A 25,526-nucleotide genomic window follows, 5' to 3' on the forward strand; every position below is an offset into this window, starting at 1 on the left:
TCAGGCGAGGCGCGCACCCAAGAGCCTGAAGCTACACAGCATTAATCTGTAAAAAGCCCTGATAATTTCCCCTCAAATGTTTTATTTTGAAAATATCAGAGTACAGAAAAGTTGAAAGTATGGCACATTGAATACCCGTATTTTCCATCTGGACTCAACAACGAACATTTTGCTATGTTTGCCTTCTCTCTCAATACGTACTTAAAATCTTTTTTTTTTTTTAAGTTGTAAACATCAGAACATTCATTCCAAATATTTCAACATGCATCTCTTAAGATTAAGAATATTCTTCAAACTACCATCACCGTCACAGGTAAGAAAATTAACAAAAATTCCCTAATACCATCTAATAACCAATCATATTCAAATTTCCCAACTGTCTTAAAACATGTATAACTTTTTTTTCAAATCAGTTTCACACACTTTATTTGGTTATGGCTCTTTAGTTTTGGGTTTTGTTGTCATTGTTGGTTTTACTTTTATTTTGAAATGATAGATTCACAGGAAGATGCAAAGATAGCACCCTTCACCCACTTTCCCCTCATGGTTACATCTTACATAATATGAAAAAGGAAATCAACATTGGTACAGTATGTGTGTATACTTTTGTCATTTTTAGCACCTATAGATTTGTCTAACCACCACTACAATCAAGATACACTAGTGTTCCATCACCATAAAGACCTTCCTGGTGCTACCTCTTTATAGTTACATCCAACCCTCTCCCCATTTTCCCTCCCACCATCCCTAACCTTTGACAACCATTAATTCATTTTTCATCTCTATAGTTTTATCATTTTGAGAATGTTATATGAACATTTTCATACACAATATGGCCTTTTGTGATTATTTTCACTCAGCATTAATTTCCTTGAAATTTATTTGAGTTGTTACGGGTATCAACAAGTCAGTCAATTTTATTGCAGAGTAACAAGTATTCCATGGTAATACATAAACCACAATTTGTTTTAACCATCTAAGGAAGGATATATGGGTTGCCTACAGGTTTTGACCATTACAAATAAAGCGGCTATGAGCATTCGTATACAGGTTTTCGTGTGAACACAAGTCTTCATTTCTCTGCGATAAATGCTCAGGAGTGCAATTCCTGAGGCAAGACATATACATGTTTGGTTTTACAAGAAACTGCCAAATTATATTCCAGAGTGGCTATACCATTTTACATTCCCAGAGAAAGAGTATGAGATCCTGTTTCTCTGCATCCTTGCCAGCAGTTACCACCATAAAAAAAAAAAAAAAAGTTAGCTATTCTGATAGGAATGCGGTGATATCTCATGATTTTGCTTTGCATTTCCCTCATGCCTAATGATGTTGAACATTTTTTCATTTGCTTGCTATGTATACTTCAGTGAAATGTCTGTCTTTTATTTTCTAATTGTATTTACTTATTACTGTTAAATTTTGAAAGTTTTTTATGTAGTTTACATACAAATCCTTTGTTGGATATGATTTGCAGATATTTTCTCCCAACCTGTAGTATCTTTTCATCTTTGTAAAAAGGTCTCTTACAGAGCAAATTATCTTAATTTTGATGAAGTCCAATTTAACTTTTTTTTTTTTCCTTTCAAGGAGCATGCTTTTGAGTCATCTGAGCCTTCTTAGCTCAGTCCTGGGTCCTGAAGTTGTTGGTTTACTGCCTATGGATATCCAATTGCTCCAACAGTATTTGCTGAAAAGGCTATCCCTCCTCCATTGAATTGCTTTTGCCCCTGTCAAAAATCAATTGGCCATTTATGTGAGTCTATTTCTGGTTCTTAGTATCTAATGGCTCTTTAGTATCATCTTTTAAAAACAAGCCTCCTCATCCATGTTTTATACTTTTCATATGGACATTTTCATATATACACAAAAGCAGAGAAGGGTATAATAAACTCACAGTAGACTCAGACAGCTTGAACAATTTTCAGTCCCCTCTCTTTTTCATCATCATAATATTTTGAAGAAGAATCTAGGGCAGCTTTCTTATACAATATTCCATGTTCTGGATTTGTCTGTTTCTCGTAGTGTCTTTTATTTGTTCCTCTGCCTCCTGTATTTCCTGTAACCTGGCAATGAGGTCCAAGAAGCTTAATGAAATTCAGGTTGAACATTTTTCAGCTTATTACGTCACAGGAGGTGGCACATTATGTGGGCTGTCTCAATCTAAGCAATGTTACATTTTGTTACTTGCTGAAGAGGCAAATGACAACATTCTCTACTGTTAAACTACGTATGTCCTTTGCAATTATTATATAAGCTGGGGTGATTCTTCTACAACATGGATGAAGCATTTTCATATTCATTATCTTATAAGAACTTTGTGAGGTAGATATTCTTCCTCCTGTTTGACAGATGAGGAATTCAAGGCTCCAAGAACTGAAGAGATTTTTTCTGAGGCAGATGGCAAAATGTGACCCACATCCAGGTCTTACGACTTTAAGCCTTAGGCCCTTTCCAGTTTTCACTCTTGGTTACCTTTCATTCTAATGAGGAACCAGCCCCCAACAAACTGTGGGGCTGAATTAGTAACATTTATGATAATCAAAATACCACTCTGACATTATTAAAAAACACAATCTTCATATTCAGATATTATTCGCAGTCCAGCTACAGAAACAGAACTTTGAGAATTACAACATAAAAATTAACTCAAGAATATAGACTGAGTTAAAACCTACAAATGTACTCAAGGACACAGAATGGTTCACAGGGGTTAATGGGCACTGACTGCCCAAAAGTGGATTCTGCATTGGCTTCATCAGTGAAGAGCTTGGCTCCGTAAGAAAAATTTATGTCCCAGTAAATTTAGTGCTGGGACAGAATGCTGTTTCATGAGTAACAGGCTATCATTTGACAGCAATGATGAAATATTGATTAGAATTGACAATGACTGTGGTGGGGATCATCAGTTCAACTGCTCGGTCAAGGATTTTTTTCCTTCTGGATAGGGAAAGCAGGGTACCACTGCCCTTCCATTTTAACACTCTACATCTGTTAAGTTTCAAATTCAAAAGCTGGAAAATAAATTGTTTTCCTTGGCATCACTGTTAATGGCTGGCCATAACATTTTTTTCCATACACATAAACTAGATATATAATCTATTAACTCCCTTATTTTTAAAGGTAAATTAAAAAAATTATTCTTACAGCACTAAATTCCAGTTAGCTATTCACCATACTTCCTCCTATAAAAATGAGCATCTTTTAGGTTCATGGAATCCCCCTCATTCTAATATTAACTTAATACACAAACTTACATGATCCCATGTTTTATACTTTGACCATAACCTCTTTTATCCAACTTTATTGACAACTGAATGATTTCAAAAAGCACTTTCACAAAGATCCTCTCACTTAACCCTCACAACAACCCTGTGAGGTAGGTATCATGTCAACATTTGACAGGAAACTGAGGCTTTAGGGCTGACTTAATAACATCACATGGCCATTAAGGGAAAGCCAGGAATCAAAGGTAGGTCTTCTGATTCCAAATCCAGTGCTCTTCTTAGGTTGTCCTCATCAGCAGACTCTTGTCCACCCAACTCCACACCTGACATTTGGGATCATACTGTCTGTTCAGGTTTTCTATAGCAGTGACGCTATCTTTAAAATGCATACTTATACACATTTTAAAAACCAATGTCCACTTTTTATGATTAATTTTAATTTTATTAATAAATTTATTTTATTTACTAAAGATGGGTCTCCCTATGTTGCCCAAGTTTGTCTCCAACTCCTGGGCTCAAGTGATCTTCCCACCTCGGCCTCCCAAAGTCCTGGGACTACAGGAGTGAGCCACTGCACCCAGTCCATGTCTACTTTTTAATACAAAGATATTTGTTGCTGTCATTAACAACTAGGTTATTAGATTTGGATTATGTTTTTGAAGACTTGAAAGTTGGGATGAACTTTCTTTTATTTTTTCAGACAGAGTTTTGCTCTTGTTGCCCAGGCTGGAGTGCAATGGCATGCTCTCAGCTCACTGCAACCTCTGCCCTCCCGGGTTCAAGTGATTCTCCTGCCTCAGTCTCCTGAGTAGCTGGGATTACAGGCATGTGCCCCCATGCCTGGAAAATTTTTGTATTTCAGTAGAGATGGGGTTTCACCATGTTGGTCAGGCTGGTCTCGAAATCCTGACCTCAGGTGATCCACTCGCTTCGGCCTCCCAAAGTGCCGAGATTACAGGCGTGAGCCACCACGCCCGGCCTATTAACTTTCTTCTACATGCTACTCATTTGTCTATTAAAGAGTAAATAATAAACTTTTTTCTTAGAAGAAATATATATCATTTGTCAAAGAGTTACTTAAGTAGGCAGGGATTCTATTCCATTTCATATATGACACTAGATTTTCTGCATCTCAATCTTGGACTCATGGGTGTTTTGTAGCCAAGACAGTTCCTCAATGGTATGGATTTTCTGTTGAAGATGAACGCTGGAAGTCTGACAGAATTCTTTTTCAGACACATCACATTCACAAGGTTTTTCATCTGTGTGGATTTTCTGATGTACAGTAAGGTTTTTTCTTTGCCTAAAAACTTTACTACAATCATTACACCCATAAGGTTTCTCCCCTGTGTGAATTCTCTGGTGGCCAACTAAATTCCTCTTAGAAGTAAAGGATTTCCTACACTTCTCACACTCATAAGGTTTTTCCCCAGTGTGCATTCTCTGATGTACAACAAGGTTTTTATTCTGACTAAAGTCTTTTCCACACTCATTACATTTATAAGGTTTCTCTCCAGTGTGGATTCTTTGATGTACCATAAGATTTCTACTAGAGGTAAGGACTTTCCTACATATAAGACATTCGTAGGTTTTTTCTCCACTGTGAATTCTTTGATGTTCAATTAGGTTTCTGTTGTAGGTAAAACCTTTTCCACACTCATTACATGCATAGGGCTTCTCACCAGTGTGGATCCTCTGATGGGCTATAAGGTTTGAGCGGTAACTGAAGACTTTCCCACAGTCATTGCATTTATAAGATTTTTCCCTCGTGTGAATTCTCTGATGTCCAATGAGGCTTTTCTTCAGAATGAAGCATTTCCCACATTCATCACACTCATAGGGTTTCTCACCACTGTGGATTCTCTTATGCTCAATGAGGTTTCTGTTTGAACTGAAAGCTCTTCCACACTCACTACATTCAAAGGGTTTTTCTCCAGTGTGGATTCTCCGATGTACAAGCAGGCTTGAATTGTAACTGAAAGCCTTCCCACAATCTTCACATTTGTAGGCTTTCTCTTGTGTATGGAGTTTCTGATGGACCATAAAACTTTTGCTCATAATAAAGGTTTTCCCACACTCTTGACATTCATATGGCTTCTCCCCATTGTGGAGTCTCTCATGGTCAATGAGGTTTCTGTTTGAACCGAAGACCTTGCCACAATCTTTACATTCATAGAGATTCTCTCCAGTGTGGAACCTTTGATGTAAAATGAGGCTCTTCTTCAGAATAAAAACTTTCCCACATTCATTACATTCATAGGGCTTCTCCCCATTGTGGAGTCTCTGGTGGTCAAAAAGGTAAGCACTTTGAGTAAAGGCTTTCCCACATTCAGTGCATTTATAAGGTTTCTCTCTGCTGTGCATCCTCTTATGGTCAAGGAAGTTTGACTTAGAACTGAAAATCTTCCCACATTTTTTACAACCAAAGGTCTTCTTTTCTGTGTGGACTCTCTGATGTAAGAGGAGGCTTTTACTTCGAATGAAAACTTTTCCACATTCTTTACACTTGTAAGGGTTCTCTGCACTGTGGAGTCGCTGATGGTCAATAAGGTAAGTGGTCTGAGCAAAGGTCTTTCCACATTCATCACATTTATAGGGTTTTTCCCCAGAGTGGATTCTCTGGTGCAGAATGAGGCTCTTCTTCAGAATGAAAGCTTTCTGACACTTGTTACATTTATAAGGTTCTTCCCCTTTGTGGAGCCTCTGATGGTCAATGAGGTAAGCATTCTGAGAGAAAACTTTCCCGCATTCATTACACTTATAAGGTCTCTCCCCTGAATGGCGCCTTAGATGTATAATTAGGCCTGAGTGTCTATAGAAGCCCTTTCCACATTCCTTACACTTATAAGGTTTCTCCCCAGTGTGGATCCTCTGATGGTTTAGAAGGTAAGCACTTTGAGAAAATGCTTTCCCACATTCATTACATTTATAAGGTTTCTCCCCTGAATGGTTCCGTAAATGCATTAGAAGGCTCGAACGCTGAATAAAGCCTTTTCCACATTCCTTACATTTATGAGGTTTCTCACCAGTGTGGATTCTCCGATGGTTTATAAGATGGGAGATTTTATTAAAATGCTTACAACATATATCACATTTATAAAACTTCTTTCCTTCAGTACCTATTAAACTTTCAGAAATAGCTGAACCGAAAGTCAAGCTGTCTCCAAATTCCTTCCACTTTTGGCCTTGTTTCTCTGGTGGAGTCCTTTTCTTCTTGTCTCGTTCACAAAGGGAACCTTTCTTCACTGTATCTGCCCTTTCATCTGTTTCATTTCCCCACTGACTTGCCAAAACTTGCCATTCACACTCTTCTTCAAAATCAAGGACCTGGGGAACACTTCCTTGAAGTCTTTTTGATGTTCCTTTATGAGACTCTGCTCTTTGAGAACTACTTGGCTTTGATGTCACCTCCTCATTCTCAGTCATGGTCTCCCATTCTGGTAAAAGGAATTAAAAATGCAAATGTTACCATGTCCCTGTGTTTGGAAGAACAGGATCTTCAAATGACTTTAAAACATTCTAGGAAGGCACACTTTAATATGCATACAAAAAGGAGAAACTTTTCACTAAATTAAGGTACAAAGAATAATGCTACACTGACAAGATGTTGTAAATGGATTAACATACAACTCAGGTTGAGACATTTTTAAGTGCTTTGTCTTCAGGAAGCAGATGGAAAAATACAAATAATGCTGAGAAAACAGAAGGAAGGAAAACCAGAGAGAAAACATAGGATCTTATGGAGGTGGTTCATATCTAAGGAACTTGGATAGAAGAGCAAGAACCATTTGTATTACAAGTAACTTTCTTTTTTATTTTCTTCATGTTAGAAAGATGGAAACTTTAAGGGAAGCAAAATATATGTAAGGACTCTGAAAGGCAATTTTAATTTTGAAAAGTCAAAGGCATGAATACTTTTAACTGGTTGAAAGCAATTAACCAACAGAAAAGAAATCCATTGAAAAGCAACTTAATTCTTAGAATACATATATTACTCCTACTCCGTTTAAAATTAAGAAATGGAAAATTTAAAATTCATTTTAAAAGTCAAGTCCATTAGGAACTCCCTTAATTACACATAAAACGTAAAAGAAGAAATACAGAAAGAAAAAGGAAAATAGAATAAAAGTATGAAAACATCTGTAAAATGATGAGGCTGAACTAATCTCCAAGGTTCCTATCTACTCCAATAGTCTCAAATATTTTAAAATACGAACAGTATGAAAATGGTTTGGAAGTTTACTTTCAAACTACCCAAGTGTGAGAGAAATTATGAACCAGTTCCCCCAAACTGTCTAATAAGTAAGGTTATGTGAATAACAGTAACATCACCTTCTCTTTGCATATAACAATACTTTTCTTCTATCTAAACAGCGAGAGAAGAGTGCAGCCATTTTATTTCATTATACATTTCTTTGAGTTTATGAGAGGATGAGGATGGTAAAGATCCAATAAATATTAACTTGAACTACAGACATTCTTAGGTCAGGCCCTCATATCTCATCTCAACTGCCTTTCTCTCTAGGACTCAGGCAGGACTGCCAATCACACTACCCAACTACCTGGCTGCAGGGATGGGTATGTGTCTTAGGCCTATCCAATGCTGGTACTTCAGTTTCCTTATTCACAGTGAGGTTTCAAACACAAGGAAAGGCCGGGCACGGTGGCTCATGCCTGTAATTCCAGCACTCTGGGAGGCTAAGGAGGGCGGATCACTTAAGGTCAGGAGTTTGAGAACAGCCTGGCCAACATGGTGAAACCCTGTCTCTACTAAAATACAAAATTAGCTGGGCATGGTGGTGCACACCTGTAATCCCAGCTACTCAGGGGGCTGAGGCAGGAGAATCACTTGAACCGGGGAGGTGGAGGTTGCAGTGAGTCGAAATCACACCACTGCATTCCAGCCTGGGTGACAGAGCAAGACTCCATCTCAAAACAAAACAAAACAAAACAAGAACAAAACAAACGAAAAACAAAGACAAGAAGAATGCTGGTGGAGAAGGGAGCTGCTTCTATATAATGAAACAAGCTTTAAGGAAATAAAGTGTTACAAGTAGTTAAACTGAGATGGAAAATGGTTAAGAAATTAGGAACTCTTGTATCAGTAGCTTATTAGCTGGTTAAACTATTTAATGTTTTAGCTTAGGAATCAGACTATATACGGGCCTCTTGAGCTTTTAAGACTTTGTAGAAAATGTCGGAATGATAGAGGGAGCTGGTTACTTTCCATAACGTTTGGTGAATGAAGCCTGCAAGAAAGAGACACAGGCTTTCCTACCTCTAACACTCCCTGCCTTTCATCTGCCCCAATTCATGCGTACCTTCTGTCAATCATCTTTCCAATATGTAAATTTGATCATGTCACTTACCTGCTCAAAACACCTAACTCTTCATTGCCTACAGGACAAAGCAGAAATAACCAGTGGAGTCAAAGGGATATCTTCACCCACTGCCTATTTTTCTGGTATCTATTATTGTCAGTATCTCTTACGCCCCTAGACTCTAGCCACAGTGCCCAAACATGTCATTTCTTGCCTCTCTATCACTGCCCGTGTTCTTTCCTCTTCCTGAATTGCTCTTCCTCTTTCCAAGTCACCATCCAAGCCCGTACCTATACCCTTTAAAACTAAGCTCTAAAGTCACTCTCTGGACATTAACATTGATCTTAAAAAAATAAAAAGGAGTATAAATGATACTACCAATGATACTGTGCCAATAAATTAAGACAACTTAGATGAAATAGGCAAATTCCTAGAAAGCCACAAACTACTAAAACTGACTCAAGAAAGGGAAAATCTGAGGAGGTCTACAGCAGGGAAAGAAATTGAATCAGTAATTAAAAAAAAAAAAAAAAATTATCCCCACCCCCTGCCCACACACAAAAAGCCCAGGCCCAGGTTGCTTCACTGGCAAATTCTACCAAACCTTAGAAGAATACCATTTCTTCACAAATTCTTCCAATAAACAGAAACATTTTCCAACTAATTCTATGAAGCTGGTATTGCCCTGATAGCAAAACCAGACATAACCATCACAAAAAAGAGAACTATAGATAAATATAGCTTATGAATACAAACAAAGAAATCCTCAACAAAATGCTAACTAACCAAATCTAGCAGGACATAAAAAGAATTATACACCATGACCAGGTGAAATTTATCACAGGAAAATAACGTTGGCATAACACTAGGAAACCAATTAATGTAATACACCATATCAACAAAATGAAAAACAAAAACCACATCATCATGACAATAGATAAAACACTCCTTAGTGATAAAAACACTCAACAAAGTAGGAATAGAAGGGGATTTCTGGCCAGGCACAGTGGCTCATGCCTGTAATCCCAGTGCTTTGGCAAGCCAAGGTAGGTGGATCGCTTGAGGCTGAGAGTTTGAGACCAGCTTGGGGAACATGGTGAGCCACTGTCTCTACAGAAAAAAATAAAATAAAAATAAAAACAAGTAATTAGCTTGGTGTGTGCCTGTGGTCCTAGATATGTGGGAGGCTGAGATAAGAGGATTAGGAGGATTACTTCAGCCCAGGAAGTTGAGGATGTAGTGAGCCGTGATCGCATCACTGCACTTTAGCCTGGGCAACAGAGTTAAGACCCTGTTGAAAAAAATTAAAATAAATTATATTTCATGGTGGAAGACTGAATGGGTTCTCTCTGAGAACAAGAACAAGAAAAGGCTATCTGCTCTTGCCACTTCTAGTCAACAGGTACTGGAAGTTCTAGCCAGAGCAATTAGGTAAGAGAAAGAAAGAAAAGGCATCCAGATTGTAAAGGAAGAAGTAAAATTACCTCTATTTGCAGATGACAAAATCTTGCATATAGACAATCCTTAGAAATCACTAAAAAACCATTAAAACTAATAAATAAGTACAGTAAGATTGTAGGATACAAGCTCAACATATAAAAATCAGTCTGACATGGTGGCACACACCTGTGGTCCCAGCTACTCAGTAGGTTTAGGCTGAGGAATGCATGAGCCCAGGAGCTCAAAGTCAGCCTGAGAAACGTATAAAACCCCATCTCATTAAAAAAAAAAAAAAAAAAAGTTGTATTTCTATCCATTAGTATTAAATAATCCACAAAAGAAATTAATAAAACATTTATAATAGTCTCAGAAACAAGATCAGGATAAATTTAACAAAAGAAGTGAAAAACTTATATTCTGAAAACTACGAAACATTATTGAAAGAAGCTGAAGGCTTAAATAAATGGAAAGAAACCTCATGTTCAAAGATTAAAAGATTTAACATTAATAAATGGCAGTACTCCTCAAACTCATCTACAGATTCATTGCAATCCCTATCAAAATCTCAGCTTGTTTCTTCAAAGATATTGACCAGCTGATATCAAAATTAGATGGAAAGTCAAGAGACCTAGAGTAGCTAAAACAATCTTGAAAAAGAACATAGTTGGAGGACTCACACATTTTTATTTCAAAATGTACTATGAAGCCAAAATAGTAAGAGAGGGTGATACTGACATAAGGGTAGACATATAGATCAAAGGACTAGAATTGAGACTTTAGAAATAAACTCTCATATTTATAATCAACTGTTTTTTTTTAAAAGGGTGCCAAAACAATGCAATGGGGAAAGCACAGTCTTTTCAACAAATGGTGCCTGGGATAAATGGTGCCACATGCAAAAGAATGAAGACGGATCCTTGTCTCATACTATATACAAAAATTAACTCAAAATGGATAAAAGACTGAAATGTAAGAGCTAAAACTTAAAAGAAAACATAGACATATATCTTCCCAGCCCTAGATTAGTGACGGTTTCTTAGATATGACACCAAAAGCAGAAGCAACAAAAGAAAAAAGAAAAACAAAACTGGAACTCATCAAAATTAATGACTTTTGTCCTTGAAAGGATACCATCAAGTAAGGGAAAAGTCACCAGGCCCAGTGGCTCATGCCTGTAATGCCAGCACTTGGGGAGGCTGAGGCAGGAAGATCGCTTGAGGCCAGGAGTTCAAGACCAGCTTGGGCAACACAGTAAGACTGTCTCTACAAAGAATTTTAAAATCAGCCAGGCTGATGGGGTGCATTTGTAATCCCAGCTACTCGGGAGGCTGAGGTGAGAGGATCGCTTGAGCCCAGGAGTTCAAGGCTGCAATAAGCTATGATCGCACCACTACACTCCAGCCTGGGCAACAGGGCAAGACCCCACAGAATGGGAGAATATATTTATAAGTCATGTATCTGTTAAGGGACTTATATATAGAATATATAAAGAACTCTTACAACTTATTAATAAAAAGACACACAACCCAGTTAAAATACAGACAAAGAATCTGAATAGACAGTTTTCTCCGAAGACATACATATAGTCAAATAAGAACATAAAAAGTTGCTCGACATCATTAACCATCAGGGAAATGCACATCAAAACCACAGTGAGATATCATTTCAAACCCACTAGGATAGTTAAAATAAAAAAGACAGATAATATCAAGTGTTAGGGATGATGTAGAGAAACTGGAACCCTTATACACTGCTGGTAGGAGTGTAAAATGGTGCAACTGCTTTGGAAAACAGTCTGGAAGTTCCTCAAATGACTAAATACAGAGTTAACATAAGACCTAGCAATTCTACTCCTAGGTAGAAATGAAAACTTATATCCACACAAAAAATTGTACACAAATGTTCACAGCAGTATTATTCATAATGGACCAAACGTGGAAGTACCTAAGTGTTCATCAACTGATAAATGGAGATATATCCATTCAATGGAATATCTGGCAATAAAAAGGAATAAAGAACTGATACCTGATACAACATGGATGCGCCTTAAAACACTATGCTAAGTAAAGGAAGCCAATCACAAATGACCACATATTGCATGATTCCATTTATATGAAATGTTTCAAATACACAAATCTATAGAGGTAGAAAGCAGACTGGTGCCTGCTAGGGCTGGATTGGAGGAATGAGTTAGGTGAAATGAAGGTGGACTGCTGAAGGGTTGATGAAAATTTTTTTTTTTTTTGAGACGGAGTCTCACTCTGTCGCCCAGGCTGGAGTGCAGTGGCATGATCTTGGCTCACTGCAAGCTCCGCCTCCCGGGTTCACGCCATTCTCCCACCTCAGCCACCCGAGTAGCTGGGACAACAGGCGCTGGCCACCTGGCTAATTTTTTTGTATTTTTAGTAGAGATGGGGTTTCACCGTGTTGGCCAGGATGGTCTTGATCTCCTGACCTCATGATCCGCCCGCCTCGGCCTCCCAAAGTGTTGTGATTACAGGCGTGAGCCACCACGCCCAGCAGAAAATGTTTTTAAATTACTGTGGTAATGGTTGCACAACTCTGTGAATACCCAACAACCACTGAACTGTACACTTTAAATGGTGAATTTTATGGTATGTTAAATATACCTCAGTAAAACTGCTATAAATCTTTCCCTCCTGGTGGAGGAACTGGGAACCATCCATTTCCTCCTCCCACTGTCCCAATCCTTCCATCATTCCCAGGCTCCTATGGGCTCACATAAACTTATGCATACTTTTATTATACAGAATGTGCCAAATTACATTGTAATTATAAGTGGAAATGTCTATCTCTCCAATTTGAATGTACTTTAAGGCAGGGGCTAAGCCTGACACAGGGAGGTACTCAATATTTCTTAATACTTTCCTTCAAATTTTAGTCCAATCTCCTAAAGAAATATATACAAACATTTTACACACTGAAGTAGTATGTACAAGTTATCTGGGAGTCTGCTTTTCTACCACAGTTTATCGATGCATGAAAATTGGGTACACAGAGTTGTCATAATATTTGATAGTGTCATAATATACTATTAGGTCAAAACACCATGCTCTGCTTAGTACTTTCTCTTAGGGAATTTGTTTTGCCCAACTTTTAACCATCATAGTTACCTGGGACTATTTTTAGACATATGACTTTTAATTTCCTCTTTTTGAACCATTTCTTTAACGTATCCCCCTCAAATCAGAGTTACTAAGTCAGTGGGAATAAACACTGGGCATCTGCTTGCCCGAAGCCCCAACATTGGAGTGCACATTTTTTTTTATTTATTAAAGTACGTTCTTTTTCTTCAAAAAGCTGGAATAATCAAGCAACTACATTATTTTATTGTTTTTTTTTTTTTTAGTTTAACTCTTAGACCTATCTGGAATTTATTTTAGTGTACAGCATGAGGTATGGGTCCCTAGTGAGTATTTTTCATAAAATCAGCCAATTAATCCATATAGTCTATTTTAAAATTTTTAGAAAAGATTGATGATCAAATAAATACCTTTGGAACTACTGAAAGCCACTTGGGTTAAAAAACAAGCTAGGAGGGTGGTGCATGACTAGAGTCCCAGCTACTTGGGAGGTTGGGGTGGGAGGTTTGCTTGAGGCCAGGAGTTTGAGGCCAGCCTGGGCAGCGTAGTGAGACTGCCATCTCAAAAAACAACAAAACCCCTCCACAAGATGTCTATGTCATTCTATATATCAAGAGAAATTGATAAATATCAAGACAGATTAAAGCTTAAATATCAAAATAAAATGATAAAAAATCTTAAGAAAATACAGCTGGGCACAGTGGCTCACGCCTGTAATCCCAGCACTTTGGGAGGCTGAGGCGGGTGGATCACCTGAGGTCAGGAGTTTGAGACCAGCCTGGCCAACATGGCAAAACCTCATCTCTACTAAAAATACAAAAATTAGCGGAGCATGGTGGTGGGTGCCTGTAGTCCCAGCTACTTGGGAGGCTGAGGCAGGAGAATCACTTCAACCCAGGAGGCAGAGGTTGCAGTGAGCTGAGATCGCGCCATTGCACAACAGCCTGGCCGACAAGTGAAACTCCATCTCAAAAAAAAAGAAAATACAGGTGGGTTTAAAAAATAATTTTATGAGGAAAAAGACCAGTAAGACCATACAGGAAAATACTCCTAAGTTTGACAACATAAAAGGTTTTCTAAGGCTTAAAAAAATAATTAATAAATAATATTGAAAGGCAAACAAATGGGAAAAACATATGCAACAACTGACAAAGCATTAGCAGTAGTTCTATATATAGGAAGTGTATGAATAGGAGTAAAATGATGAGTAAACATATGAAGAGATTTCAATCACACTAATAATGAAACCATGAAAAACAAACAAATAAAAGATGGTGTTCTTTATCTACCTAGCAAAGATTTAATTAAAAGACTGACCAAATCATGAGCATATCCAGGGGAAATTGGCTCTTCTGTGTGCTCTTTCTGCGGGAGTTTAATTCAAGTATCATTGGTAGAAAATAATTTGCGAATATGTATCAAAGTATAAAATCTACAGACGGACCCACCACTGCCACTGCTGAGATACTAAAGGATACAGTCTCAAAAGTGTGAAAATATACAGTATAAATTATTAAAGACAATAAAATAATAAAGTTGCTAGGTACAAAATTAATATACAAAAAACCAGTACTTTCATATATGCAAATGACAGTCAATTAGAAAATATCAGAAAAGACTCTAATTCCAAAGAATAAATATTACCAGAAATATGCAAGATCTAGGCGATTTTAAAACATGCCTGACACATACAAAGACAGTACAGAAAAAATGGAATGTTATGTAATGTTCTTGAATAGAAACAAATATAAACATTCAGAATCATAAAGCTGTCAATGTAAAGCATGATACACGGACCACGCAATACTCTGCAGCCATTTAAACTGATACTTTAAATCTGTATTTCAGTCAAAATTAGTTCCTGTGGCTGATTACCCAGTTCTGAATGTTGATTTCTCCAAACAGAATTCTATACTTTTCTTCAAGTTCCAGTATAAATGCTACCTCTTTTATGGCCTTTCCTAATCCCCAGGAATGAAACTTATTGCCCTGTTTTCTGCATTTCCATCACACCAGGTTTATGCCACTCTTGTACCAATTATTTTACTATGCCTTGCATATTTAATATTCCTGTAATAAACTCCTAAACCATCATAAGCTATTTAAGGGCAGAATCACATCATTTTCACAGCTGTACCACGATAGGTATTTAATGTTTGCTGGAAGCAAAAATGGCTAACAAAAATTTTTGAAATATTCTTCTATCATTTATCAAATAAATCTATTTTAGAATATATAATTTTAAAATTATATTAGCAACAATTTAGAATTGTGGGATTACTCAGTACAAATGAAGGCAGAGCAAAAGGAGTATTCTTACACATCACTGCTAAGAACAGAGAGAACAGGGATTGCTACAGAAAGTAATTTGGCAATATGAAGCAAGAGCCTTAAAGCCATTCAAACACTTATGCCCAGTAATTGTACCTGTAAAAATAATAAAACATTTTAGAATGCCTTGGGCACAGAGACAGATGATTATTATAGCAATTATCCAAAATAAGGAAATGGCTGACTGAATTATGGTACAAATCATATAGCCAATATAGATAATAACTGCAAAGAGTTTGTAACATGTGAGAACACACACAAGGAAAGCAAGCTATAAAACTGTACACAGACACACAAACACACACATTTGAACAATGTAAAAAATCCCTCAAACATATAGAAAAAACAGAAAGGTAATATATCAAAATGATAATAGTTATCTGGAAATAGTGATGTTAAGGAAGGTTTTTTTTCTTCTTTGTAATATTCGGTGTTTTCCAAAATAAGTCTATGCTACTTTAATAATCAGAAAACAAATAAAGGCTGGTAAAATAAAGGTAAGCATCACAGAAAGAAGAGTCCTTACCTAGGGAGGTCACATTTCCATAATTCTCCAGCATCACATCCCAGTACAAGGCCCTCTGGATTGGGCCCAGACATGCCCATTCCTCTGAAGTGAAGCATACTGACACCTCCTCGAACATCACCAACTCCTGAAATAACAGGTGTGTGTGAGATTACCAATGCCCAGGAAGTTGCCTGTCAAAAGGTTCCCTTCACTTCTGGGGAAGGAATACACTGTGAGGCTGTGAATGCACAACAGACATCAGGGAGACATAAGGAGATCACATGTAAAGTCTGTCTTCCAATAGCATAGACCTTGATTTAGAAATGGGAACTGACTGGACATCAAAGGACAAGGATGAGAGAGGGCACTTCAGCCACAGTTAGGCTGTGCAGTTGGGAAGGAAAGAGGATGCAAACCTTACCTGGGGCTGGGCTGTTAGGAGCATAAGTGCCATTAATTGATTTCTTGGGTTCTCTTCCTGGGAAAGGGCAGAAGCTTCAGGGGCAGGAGAATCTGAGGAAGGAGAAAAAGCTGCATATGGGACCTACAAACCTTTTCTGAGTGACCCCCACTTGCAGAGCTGGAATAACACAAAGAGTAGGAATATGAATGGATACAAGGCTGGGCGCGGTGGCTCACGTCTGTAATCCCAGCACTTTGGGAAGCCGAGGCAGGGGGATCACGAGGTCAAGGAATTGAGAATGGGCCGGGCGCGGTGGCTCGAAGCGCTGTTAGATCCCGAGCATTTGGGAGGCAGACGGGCGGACACCGATTGGTCAGAGAGTCGAGAGCCATCCTGGGCTACACGGTGAACGTCTCTACTAAAAAAAACTACAAAAAACTAGCCGGGCGAGGTGGCGGGCGCCTTAGTCCCAGCTACTCGGGGGCTTTGAGGCAGGAGAATGCGGGTGAACGCCAGGAGGGTGGAGCTTTGCAGTGAGCTGCGATTCCGGCCACAGCACTCCAGCCTGGGTGACAAGAGCGAGACTCCGTCTCAAAAAAAAAAAAAAAAAAAAAAAAATTGAGACCATCCTGGCAAACATGGTGAAACCCTGTCTCTATTAAAAACACAAAAAAATTAGCTGGGTGTGCTGGTGCGTGCCTGTAGTCCCAGCTACTCGGGAGGCTGAGGCAGGAGAATGGCTTGAACCCGGGAGGCAGAGATTGCAGTGAGCTGAGATCGCGCCATTGCACTCCAGCCTGGGCGACAGAGCGAAACTCCGTCTCAAAAAAAAAAAAAAAAAAAAAAGAATGGGCCCAAGAAAGCAAAAGAGAACAGCAGGAACAGCAGAAAGAAACTGGCACTGTAAGAGATTCCTAGACAGGGTAGCAGAGGAAGCAACTCCCTGGAAGTAGGGGGACGAGCCACAGAAAGGGTCCTGGAACAGCCCAAAGCCCAGAGCACTGAGTAAATACCATGCTGAGGATCCTGGAGGTTGAATGCCACTAGGTCAGTAGGAGGATGCAGGCAAATTTCAGCTGCTATGTGGCTGCCAGGAAGTACAGGAGGAAGTGTTGTTCCTGGGGCACTCACCGCCTTCTGGAGAGTGTCCTGATCCTGGACAAGGACTGGAACCTGGAAACAAGTAAAATAATCTGGTTCTTCTTGTTCCTTAAGAAAATTGACTCACCTAAGCACTGTGGACCTCTTTCTGCCCACAATCTAGAACTGTGAGATCAGAGAGACCCACCTCAAGTATGGAGCATCAAAACAGCAGTAAAGCTTTGCATTGAGAACAATGGAGCTGCCCTCGAGCCCCACTCATGGCACTGGTGACCTCTCCCAGAGGAGACTGTACAGAACGGTGGGAACAGAAGCCAGACCTGGGTGTGGGTTAAGGAGGGAATGGGAAGTAATAAGCAGTAATTAAGAGCATGGATTTCAGCTTCAGACTTAGTTTTAGATTGGACTTCAGTCACATCTCTTCTACTTATTTACCATCTGCTTATTGACCCCTTTACCTAACCCTTTGTGCTCAAATACAACTAACACTAAAATTGGCACCAAGACACTTGGGTTTTGAGGCCAGCTAGATGTCTGCCTCAGTTTCCTGCTTTCTCAAATCAAGATATATTAGTAATTTGTAATGAAATATATAGCTCTAAAATTTTCCATATTATGATTAAAACAAACAGGCCCATCCTTAGTGTCACACCCAAGTTTGGGTTATGATTCAGATGTCTTATACAGAAATGTTTTTAGTGAGCTACAGATGTACAGAAAGAAATCTCACACACATGAGATGCTACATTAAGATTCCAATCTAATGGTCAAGGATATAAATCTTATCAGAAGCAAATATCTTAGCCCAGTCCCTTGGCTTACAGATCTCTAGTAGGGCACACAAGAGATCTTACCAAGATTTGGAAAGCTTCGTTCGTGTTATACTACTACCATTTTATGTATGTATGTATGTACATATGTATGTATGTATTTAAAGACAGGATCTTACTGCATCACCCAGGCTGGAGTGCAATGGTATAATCATAGCTCACTGCTGCCTCAACCTCCTGGGTTCAAGTGATCCTCCCACCTCAGCCTTCTAAGTAGCTGGGAGTTCAGGCACTCGCCCCTACACCTGGCTAATTTTTAATTTTTTTGTAGAGATGGGGTCTTCCTATGTTGTCCAGGCTTGTCTTGAACTCCTGGCCTCAAGTGATCCTCCCACTTCAGCCTCCCAAAGTGCTGGGATTACAGACATGAGCCACTGTGCCTGGCCTGCTATTGCCTTTTATACTCTAGGCTTTCATTACCATTCCAAACAGAATTATAGAAACAATACATAGGCTTCTGTTTAGGGAAAAACTTTTCAACATTTCTTCTTCAGGTTCTTAATCCAAACTCAGCAATAGCAAGAATTACCCAGGGGACAAAACAGAGTCAATGTTTTTATGCTGCTTCTGAGTTGGACCCAAAGACCTCAACATAAACCTGTTTCTCTACAGACATATTCTATCGTCTGAATACTCATGGGCCTGCTTTAATTATCGTTAGGGTTGCTAGTGTGCTATTAATTTTTAACGAAAATCACAGGATCACCCTCTAGCCCAGCCTCAATTCTTTCCTTCCTTTCATCCCAACACCCATCACCCCTCTCGGCCTTTCTCACTTGTATTGCTGGTCCATCAAGGTCTTTCTGCAGCTCCTCTACCAGGGCCACAGCCTCCTCGCCACTTCCAGGGTGATGGAGCTGTACCCAGGTCCGAATCTCCCCAGGCAGGATGCTCAGAAACTGCTCCAGCACCAGCAGCTCCAGGATCTGTGCCTTGGTGCGTGCTTCTGGTCTCAGCCACCGGCGACAGAGCTCCCTGAGCCGGCTCAGGGCCTCCTGGGGTCCAGATGTCTCATGGTAACGTAATTGTCTAAAGTGTAGGTGGGAGGTCTCCCAAACAGAGGAGCTGCTTCCTTGGAAGCTGGTTCCCCATTTCCAGGTATCATCCTTCCCCTTCACAAGGCCCTCTTGTCTCAGAGCATTGTGGGCCCAATTATCTCTTGTCATTGTTGTTTTTTGAAAAAGGCTCCTCTCCAGTCCAGGTCTCCTTAATCCTTGACTTCTTCCTTAGAGCTTGGAGAGTATCATCTACAAGATCTCAAGAAATCATTGTTAAAGTTAGCCCAGAGAAACAACTGAGCTTTACAGGCCCCAGTCAGCTCCCAGTACTAGAGAGAACCTTTGTCAGTGCAAGGTTCCAGGTTCTAGAGAGTGCTTCCTCTGACAGAAACCCCCTGCCTAAGGCTCTGGGACACAAACACTCATGTTATCCGCACGACTGCTGAAACCAAACATATGAACTTCCTTTGGTCTTTATTCATAGGATCCCTTCATCTAATTACAATAGACTCTTTACCACTCTAACAGTGAGCATCCTGACTACTCCTGTGCAACCTGGAACAAGTACCTCACTTCTGAACCTTAGTTTCTTAACCTGTAAAATAGGGATAGTAGCAGTTCCTACCTCATGGGGTTGTGATGAGAATTTGATGTATAGTACATTTCAAGTTTTTGAACAGTGCCTGGTATATGGGTTTAAATGTTACTTATTACCCTTCTGTAACTAGCATTCTTTCCTATGTTCTGCAGAGTTAACAAGTAATCATTAATCATGATACATATGAGATAAAATCCTAACCACCTCCTCAATTAACAAAGAAAGGATGAATTAAGTTCTGCGTAGTTTTGCTCTATATGCCTTTAATTCTCTGAAAATTGTTCATTCTGTTAATCAAAATATTTGGATAAATTTCCCATTTTTTTCTTTTCCTTTCACATCTAGTCCCACAGATGGATAAATATGAATAAGGTTTTATTATACAGAACTTAGACTTGCTCTCTAGAAATCATCTGTTCTTTAGAAATAACACATTTTCTATTTATAAAACCAAAATTTATAAAACCAGAAAACACACAAAACCAGAAAACAATCACTGCTATTATTCTGAACTATGTCCTTATCACAATTTAATTATCACAGATTAATTCTAACTTTCCCCAATTATTAATAAGGTCACAATGGCTATCCTTGCTAACAAATTTTTAGTTACATCTCTGCTTATTTCTTCAGGATAAACTGCTAGGAGAAAATTGTTGGGTTAAAGGGTACAAACATTTTTAAGCTTTTAAGGTTATAATAGTTATATCACCATCAGAAAGCATATGAAAGCATCCTCTTTATTTGAACCCATAGACCCTTAAAGACAGCTTGCTTATAACAAATAGGGGAGTCAGAAATATAAACATAATTTCAATATAATGTTTAAGTACAAGTAATAGGAGAACATAAAACTACAGAAAGGATTCACGAAAGGTACTTTTTTTTTTCTTTTTTTGAGATGGAGTCTCACTCCGTCACCCAGGCTGGAGTACAGTGGCGTGATCTCAGCTCAAAACAACCTCTGCTTCACGGGTTCAAGCAATTTTCCTGTCTCAGCCTCCCAGGTAGCTGGGACTATAGCCTTGCACCACCATGCCCAGGTAATTTTTGTATTTTTGGTAGAGATGGGGTTTTGCAATGTTGGCCAGGATGATCTCAATTTCTTGACCTCGTGATCTGCCCGCCTCGGCCTCCCAAAGTGCTGGGATTACAGGCGTGAGCCACCGCACCCAGCCATGAAAGGTAATTTTGGACTGGGCTTTTAAGGAAAAATAAAAGGATCATTGGACTACGAGGAAGAACATTCCAGGAAGAAAGAAACTATTTTCAAAAGCAAGGGAGGACACATAAGTCTGTGAAGGAAGACCAGAGAAGGAAAGTGAACTTTGGAGGCAAGAGTGTAGGAGTAGAGCAGAGAGGTAAACAGAAGTTGAATTCTAACTACGGCTCTTGAGAGGCAGTATTCTGAGGAGATGATCCTGTCCTGTAAGTGAAGCAGTTTTACTTACATTTAAGCATTAAAAAGGTTTTACTTTACATTTTCCTTATTTTAAAATAGTAATATATTCGCTTGGTTCAAAAATTAAAATTATAAAATGAATACTGTGTAAAGTTTCCTTATCCGTTAGCTTCTTATCTTTCCAGTTATTTCTGCATATGTATGTATACATATATCGTTATCTAGTTCCCTTATTTTCACAAATGGTAGGACACCATGAATGACACGCTACATTTTCCTCTTCTCAATAATACCATGTCTTAGAGATATTTCCTGTCAATACACAGTCCTTCTCCGCATTTTTATGGATGCATAGATGTATCATAATTTATTCATGCCAGCACTGATGTAAAGTTTGGGTAGTTTTCAATAATTTCTTATTACCAACAATATTATCATGAATAATCCTGGGCATACATCAGTTTGGATGTGTGTAGGCATATATAAGAAAAATTCCTTGAAACAGAATTGCTGAGTCAAAATGTATATGCATGTATAATTCTGATACTACCAATATGACCTCATTAGGATTGTACCAATTTATAATTTATACCTCCATCAAAAATAGTTGTATGGGAGTGCCTTTCCTCACTTTCACCAATACGGTTCTCAAAGTTATGTGCTCTTTGCCAAATTTTTAACTTCCATTTTGAATGAATTAATATATTGAGTCACTTGTATATTTTTTCAAGTAACTATTCATATATTTTGCCCATGTTTCTATTGAGGTGTTGGGTCTTGTTAATTTGTACACACTTTTATCACAGGAAAACTAGTCCTCTGTTTACAACGGCAGCTGCAAATTTTTCTCAGTTTGTCAAGTGTCTTTGTGACTATATGTGCCATGTGACTTTGCTTAAAGTGTTTTTTTGCCATGCAGTCAATCTTTTACGACTTCTGGGTATTGCACCAAAATTAGAAAGACCTATTCCACTCTGAGCATGAAGAGAGTCTAGTTATGTCAGGATTCTATTAGTGAGGAATGGTGGGGTGAGAGGACTGGATATCAAGAAAGGTCAGTTAGGTTTTTGTAATAAACACATGACTTAAGTTCTAAACGAAGTAGGAACTTACTTATCCCCCAGCAGGGATAAGGTAATTGAGAAAACTTGGCAGTCCTTGGTAACTGATCTGGGGTGATGGAAAGGAATTTTTAAAAAGAATTTCGAATAATTTTCAAATAACATAAAAATAACAAATTCTTAAACATACATTTTATTTGCTTCTCACAAAAGGTTTTCAAGGCAGAAGTTGAAAAGAACAAAAGGATCAGAGGAGCGAATCCACTCAAAGCCACTTAGCTAGTCGAGATATGGGAGCAAATTCTGAATTCAGGGATTCTAATTCCAGAAGTCCAAAACAATTCCATCTACGAAGAGACTTATGAAACCCAAACAACAACTGTTCTAAAACAACGGTTTCCAAACACCAGTCCACGACAAAGCTTTAATCTGGCAAGCTGCAAAAAGAGAAAACCAGTAACAATCGTCGCTGACAGGTTGGCAATGAGTGTGCGTGCGTGTGTGTGTGGGTTGGGTGTGTGCGCGCGCGCGCAAAGGCCAGCATTTATTCTGAGTTTAAGGTCTTAGTACTTTGGGTGAAAATGTATTGCCTGAAGTAATGGTGGTATGGGTGGTTTCAAGTTTGATTTTTAAATACCATTATATTACAAAACTAAAAGACTAAAAAAACTAAAATTGTTCCATCCCTTAAAACAAACAAACAAAAATCCGTCCTCAGGAGTCTGGGCGCCGCCGGTATAGGGAAGCCTCAGAATGTTTCTGTCCATCAGCCTCAGAGAAAACTGAGGAACAGCAGAAAGGCCTGAGCTGGGGGCGCAGGCTGCTGAGGCAGCTCTTCTCAAAGCGCCAGTGGAGTCCGTTAGACGGGAGCACCCGTCCACAGACACACACAGACTCGGAGCTGCTGTCCTCAGTACCTCCTCCTGGCCGGCTGCGTGCCCAGCCGAGGCCACGACGTCGACCCCCAACACGGAGCTGGGGACGGACCGTGCCGGGGGTCAGGGCCCGGGAGGGGCTACCGAGGGCTGTGCAGTCCCAGCAAGCTCAGGACCGCGTCCCGGGTCGCCTTCCCTGCACGCCCACCCGCCCTCGAGCCCACCCCGCTCACCGGGGGCTCCCGCTGCGGCTCCAGCCTTGGGTACCGCCGCCTCGGCGCCAGGCCGCTAGGAGATGACACAGGAACTAGCCCTTGCGGCAACCGAGGCACAGAATAATGGCCGAGCCGAGGATATTGCGACTTCCGGTTGCACCCCGCCCCTCATCCCGGATCTCTAGGAAGCCACATCTCTATGGTTCGTTTCTTTTCCTAGAGCTGGAGAAGAGAGGCGGAACTCCTGAGCCCTTGGGTACTACTATTCCTTACATCAAACAAGAACTGGCCGCTGTTTCAGACCAGAAGGGTGCAGAGATGAAAGACAGGACCCAGGGTCTCAGGATGCTTGTTGCCTCCTAGAGAGTTGGACATTTCTGTTTTGATTTGCATTTCAATTGAGGTTGATAGGGAGTAACCTTCATGTCTGAATGATCTGGTAGGTGACTTTTCTGGTCTCTTCTTGAACCTATGCAGTTCTCATAATAACATTATTTCTCATAATACATAATAACATGGCTTATAAATCACCCTCTTGTGAATTCGCTTACTGTGGTGTATCTCTTGCGCACATGATGACATATTGGAGCTATGATATTAAATAGTAATCAAGTTGAAGGTGCAAGGTAATGTGCAAATGGTAGGGACATCTCTCCCCTGAAAGAGGAGGTTATTCTAGCTGTCCATTACCCTGGGTAAAGTGAGGTGTGTATAAAGGAAACTGGAACTCTGATGCTCTCTTTGGTCTTCAGTCTCTTAGGTTTGGACTTCTGGAATTGACACCCCTATATGGGACTATGGTTGGAACAAGTCTCCAACAGGGCAAAGGCCATGTCTGCATGGATCCCATGTATTTAGCACCTAGTACAAAGCTGAAGCCACATAGGTCGTAGATGAATGTTTATTAAATGAGCAAGGTTCTTGTTATTCTGTTTATGTCTTTTTTTTTTTTTTTTTTTGAGATGGGAGTTTCGCTTTTGTTTCCCAGGCTGGAGTGCAGTGGCGCAGTCTTGGCTTACTGCAACTTCCACCTCCCAGGTTCAAGCGATTCTCCTGCCTCAGCCTCCTGAGCAGCTGGGATTACAGGCACGTGCCACCATGCCTGACTAATTTTTTTTGTATTTTTAGTAGAGACGGGGTTTCACCATGTTGGCCAGGCTGGTCTCCAACTCCTGACCTCTGGTGATCCACCCACCTCGGCCTTCCAAAGTGCTGGAATTACAGGTGTGAGCCACCGTGCCAGGCTTATTCTGTTTATTTCTTTATGTTCTCTCCTGGCATTCATTAAACAACATACTTAAACTTCAGCCTTGATTCATTCATTTATTCATTCATTCAACTACTGAGTACTTGCCATGTGCCAAATAGTGTTCTGGGCACTAAGGACATAAATAAAGTGGTAAAGTCTCTGTTCTCATGGAGCTTACATTTCTAGTGGGGTAAACAGAAAACAAATATAAAAATGTGTCAGGTGGTGGTAAATGCTAAGAAATGTGAAAGCTGATCATAAGAATTGGGTCATTCTTGTTGTATCTAATAAAACAAAGTCAAGAAATTAGCTGGGGGAAGCACTCAGGGTACAAAACATTGCTCCAGGAATGTTATTCTCTGTAAGCTTGACTGCTGAAATTGCTTATTATAAGCCCAAACCAGTTTTATCTATAGCTTCTGAGATAACTTGCTGCAACTCTAGGACTAATTTTGCCCACTGCAGTTGCTCACCAATTGGAGCTTGCCAGCTCCCCACACCCTTATTTAGTGCCAATGGACTTTCTCAAAGAGCAATATGTAACATTCCTCTTTTTTGTAAAATCTCTAACCTCTTTGTTCTTCAGAGAGAGCACCACTTTCAGTTCAAGCCAGAGACTATCTCTCCGAGTTTGTAAACTGATGTGAATAAAACTTTATTTTCTTTCTCTCTCTCTCTCTTTTTTTTTTTTTTTTGGATAGAGTCTCACTCTGTCGCCCAGGCTGGAGTGCAGTGGCCCAGTCTCAGCTCGCTACAACCTCCACCTCCCGGGTTCAAGTGATTCTCGTCTCAGCCTCCTGAGTAGCTGGGATTACAGGTGCATGCCACCACACCCAGCTAATTTTTTGTATTTTAGTAGAGAC

General features: G+C 39.6%; 1 protein-coding gene across 4 annotated transcripts; it reads right to left on the reverse strand.

The window, feature by feature from the left end:
* Nucleotides 1-62: 62 nt before the first annotated feature.
* On the reverse strand, nt 63-23,561 carry ZNF197 (zinc finger protein 197). 4 transcript variants are annotated; one of them, XM_017876306.1, is made up of 7 exons: nt 23,433-23,555; nt 19,042-19,512; nt 17,623-17,755; nt 17,348-17,507; nt 16,353-16,444; nt 15,950-16,076; nt 63-6,664 (listed from the first exon to the last, which is right to left on the reverse strand). In XM_017876306.1, the coding sequence occupies exons 5-7, from the start codon at nt 16,383-16,385 to the stop codon at nt 4,344-4,346; spliced, it is 2,481 nt and encodes an 826-aa protein (XP_017731795.1). In that variant the 5' UTR covers nt 16,386-16,444; nt 17,348-17,507; nt 17,623-17,755; nt 19,042-19,512; nt 23,433-23,555; the 3' UTR covers nt 63-4,343. The 4 variants fall into 4 exon arrangements, with proteins under 4 accessions (XP_017731795.1, XP_017731792.1, XP_017731793.1 ...); XM_017876307.1 differs by having other exon boundaries at nt 895-6,664; nt 17,466-17,507; nt 23,433-23,538; XM_017876303.1 differs by lacking the exon at nt 17,623-17,755 and having other exon boundaries at nt 23,433-23,561.
* Between the last annotated feature and the right edge of the window lie 1,965 nt (nt 23,562-25,526).

The sequence above is a fragment of the Rhinopithecus bieti genome, unplaced genomic scaffold, assembly GCF_001698545.2.
Source record: "Rhinopithecus bieti isolate Rb0 unplaced genomic scaffold, ASM169854v2 scaffold_9581, whole genome shotgun sequence".
NCBI lineage: Eukaryota > Metazoa > Chordata > Mammalia > Primates > Cercopithecidae > Rhinopithecus > Rhinopithecus bieti.